This window comes from Hyposmocoma kahamanoa, unplaced genomic scaffold (genome assembly GCF_003589595.1).
Source record: "Hyposmocoma kahamanoa isolate Upper Pololo Valley unplaced genomic scaffold, ASM358959v1 224, whole genome shotgun sequence".
Classification (NCBI taxonomy): Eukaryota; Metazoa; Arthropoda; class Insecta; order Lepidoptera; family Cosmopterigidae; genus Hyposmocoma; species Hyposmocoma kahamanoa.
In genome coordinates, this window is record NW_020653743.1 from 2879543 (window position 1) to 2883478 (window position 3936).

A 3936-nucleotide genomic window follows, 5' to 3' on the forward strand; every position below is an offset into this window, starting at 1 on the left:
TGTGCGTTATTATTATTTTTATTTTTATTTAGATCTACTTATAATATATTTGTACTAAGGCCCCTGATTGCAGATGAGAAACGGAATACTCGAAATTCCGTCATTACCATCTTCAAAAAAATATATCCACCTCACCTCTACTTTTTTATTTCAATTCTTTTTTATTTCGCACTAATTAAGAAAAAGTCACGTCGGTTGCTAAGAAACGAGTTGTAAATTAGGAAATAAAAATAAATTCCGTAAAAATAGTTTATTTAACATTCAAGTCACGTATTTATCAAGCCACCCTTGCCTCAGGTCGTTAGACAGACGTTTGTTTTGGCGTGATCTCGAATCCAGAACCTTTGCCTTATCGGTCATCAGTAGACATGACCAGCCTACTGCCACTTCCGCTTATTGATTGTAGCAATATGTGGATTACTTTAGTTCTCTGACGTATTACTTTATTATGAATTCGTTTCTTTAAAGAAAGTCCAAACATAGCTATTACGATAAGACGCACTTGTTTAAAGATAAGACGCACTGGTTAAATGCCTTTGTTTTTAGACTCTGTCGGATTGACTACCTGGGGGCCTACCATAACCTTTCCAAAAACATTCTTATTTCAATATAAGCATAAAAAATAGGAAAGAGATAACGCTATGTGAACTATATAATGCAAACTCTTTCTTTTTTGATGTTCCGAATCGTGTTATCGTAGTATAATGTTAAAGTACTTAATGTTATTTACATTCAGAGAATTTTAACTGCCAAAAAAGAAAAGTATGTAATAATGAAATTTCAATTATTATTCCGCATTTTCATGAATAAAACAAGCTGAATCTTGATACTTTCGTACTTGTCAACTGTTAGTTTCGCCAAGGAGCATATAGCTGGCGCTGTTATAATTTTACGAAATAAACATAGCGTATTTTTATTTTACGAGAAATTATTTCCTATGTGCTATTAAATAAAAAATAAACAAAATATTCAAGAGATATATGTAAATAAATAAGTTCAACTTAACTTTTAATCATTACAAATCAATATTAAAACAATAAAACTGAAAATAATATTGTTTCCATTGCATCCGTGTAACTATTTTAAGATTGCTAAATTTGACATAAGAGCAATATTACTTTAATGTCAAAGTCGCGTCATGGTACGAACTGAGTGAATGAATAGTCACAAAGCTGCCAATAAAACATCATAGTTTTAACATTACAATAAGCTTACTTTAAACGCATTATGGTACGAAAAGTCAATGTAAGGTTAAAGTAATATTTTTTAAGAGGTTGTGGTAGGCCCCCTGAATATACCGATCCTCTCCTCCATAGGCGCGGGAGCCCCGGCATAGTGGCCGGGGCGGCCGGCCCCGGGCGGCGTCGTGGTGAAATAGAGATGATCCCACGGCGCCGGCACAAACCCGGCGAGAGGCAAACCGATGGGGTTTAATGGGTACACCCCTGGGTCCATGCTAGACCCAGGAGCAGCGCCCTTTTCAGGGCGCCGGGACTCCCACATAAAAAAAAAGGCCCCCTGAATATGCGGCTAATGATTGGTGAACATTATTCGTTTGTTTTTATTACTAAGATTAACTATTGAAATTACACACTTGTTCACGCAAGCTGCGCCCCTCCATATTTACTTACGACATTAATTGCAATCTCTTTCTTGTAAGTTTCCCAACTATCATTCATGATCCCAGCATTATTGATCACGACATCAATAGCACCTTGTTCGATCTTCACGGAGTTGAAAACACTAAACAGCTGGTCATCATTGATGACATCGCATTTGTAAAATTTCACTTTGTTAGCGCCATATTTTGTAATTGACTCTTGTTGAAGAGATTTACCGTTGGATTCATCTACGTCGAGTACTGCTACGTGCTGTGAATTATGAAAAAAAACGACCTCAACAGTTTGCTTATCGACTTTTTTCGATTTCCTAGAGGTGGGGATCGCAGCAGATTGAGACTTCTTGGTGACAATGGGACTATTACGGACTCCTTTGTATATTTTATACTCTTTTTCGGGTAGTCATAGTAACGGTGATCCTCGGATCAGGGACCAAGTCGAGAGTATAACTTTTCAAAGAAAAAATAATTTCCAAAATCGGTCCACAATTGATGGAGAAATTGGTGAGTACACTGACTTGCCTCTAAAATTTGAGGGGTTTTCTCCATTCCCATGGCATCCCCTCATCAGATTCTGACTTGGTAATAATGGAACCACCACGAGAGTGCACCCTTTCACACGAAGAAGAATTTTCAAAATCGGTTCACAATCGACGGAGACATCGGAAAACATATATAAAACCGAAAGTATAACCTCTTTTTTTTTTTAAGTCGCTTAAAGTAGCCTGTGGTTTCCCTGGTAGTAAGATATCTGAAGAGTCCAGGGAAAGAATGATCAGAAGTCACTTGAGGAGATTTTAGGAAAAAAATTTTAATTTGGAGAACTATTAGATATTGGTGAAAAAGATACTTACAAATACTATCTCAAATAAAGCAAATGCTGACATAAATGTATAGGTATAACGGTATGTAATCCATTTTAATTAAAAAACTAGGACCTATACCTAGGTCCTCGAATCCAAGACCTCTTGCGTAGAGGACAAGATCACACATCCAGATACCACTGTTTGAGAGCGGCGAAGTAGCCCAAACACTACTGCAAACTGTAAAAGCCTGTCACAGAGAATGAAAATGAATAGATAACCACACATGGCGAAGATATTACATTATAAACATTGCGAATGCTGTGGGAAGCTCCTGGATGATGTCTTGAAGATAAAATGATCGCCTGTGACAGGCTCAGGAACGATTGTGACCACCTCTTAATTTCTAATATGGAATATATTAATCATATATTTGAACCATTAGTGAGATGGCTTACATTGATAGACTCGTCCATTAAACGCCGAACGACGGCCTCCCCAATGCCGGTGGCTGCACCAGTGATAATTACCACTTTATCTCTCCACTGGTACACCATGTTGCTATACTGATTGTTAAACACAAACTGGTGTCGATGGAGAGGTTAATATTTGTTTTAAGATAAAATCATCATTACGTCGCTGTTTGTTCAGAACAGACTGATAAATATAGCTCTGCAAACATCATAATAATTATGTATCATAGAGCTACATAATTCCACTCATTTAAAAAAATATGGAGCTAATGTTCACTATGTGATGAAAAAATATATTTACACTGTTTTATATGTATTGGTTCCTAAAGGTAAAAAAATTAAGATGATGGTGTCAAGATGGTGGGAAAAGAGAAATTGTTCTGAACCAGCTGAAAATTGATCAAAGATCAAAGCTCAAAGTTTCTCAAGAATTTTAAAACAGCGTAATGAAAATAAGTCCTGTTAGAAGCCGAGATACTCTGGCGTTCCAAGATAAATCTAGATAAATCCGTCGAGTAAAAGTACATTTTGGTCCATATGGTGTCGGTATAACATTAAAGGAAACAAGTAAAACTCTGAATTTCTTTTTTTTATCTTAGAATATGTGGTGTGCGGGATGTGTGACAGAGTGAAAAATGCTGTGTTCCGTGACAAATATGGTGAAGGATGTAGTGACAAAAATGCCATTAGCTTTCTCTACCAGTCAACCGAATATATATAATTAAAACAGATAGGAAGAAATCATCGAGTATATAACCAGAAATAGAGACGAAATAAGGGCCATATATTCCTGGTAACACATTAGCGTTACAGCTCTTATAAATATCAACTCTCGTTAGCACTGAAATATAGACTGGCCAACTACAGACCTGTGAGTACGTCTCCGTATATTCCAAAAATATTCTGTATTTATTGTAATTAATATAATATCTCTAACAATGCCGTGCTGTTCTATTCGGTGGTGTGGGAAAAACAGCAGAACATCTAATTACAAAACAAAGGGCATCATTCATCGGCAATTAAATATGTAATTTTGCAATTT

General features: G+C 36.3%; 1 protein-coding gene across 1 annotated transcript in view; it reads right to left on the reverse strand.

The window, feature by feature from the left end:
- Window positions 1-3006, reverse strand: part of LOC113228258 (dehydrogenase/reductase SDR family member 11-like) — a 24532-nt gene extending 21526 nt beyond the window's left edge. Inside the window, exons 1-3 of the mRNA XM_026461524.1 lie at window positions 2880-3006; window positions 1632-1871; window positions 1406-1518 (exon numbers count right to left, since the gene is read on the reverse strand). Coding sequence (XP_026317309.1) covers window positions 1406-1518; window positions 1632-1871; window positions 2880-2978 — 452 coding nt within the window. The 5' untranslated portion in view covers window positions 2979-3006. The remainder of the gene's footprint in view (window positions 1-1405; window positions 1519-1631; window positions 1872-2879) is intronic.
- Between the last annotated feature and the right edge of the window lie 930 nt (window positions 3007-3936).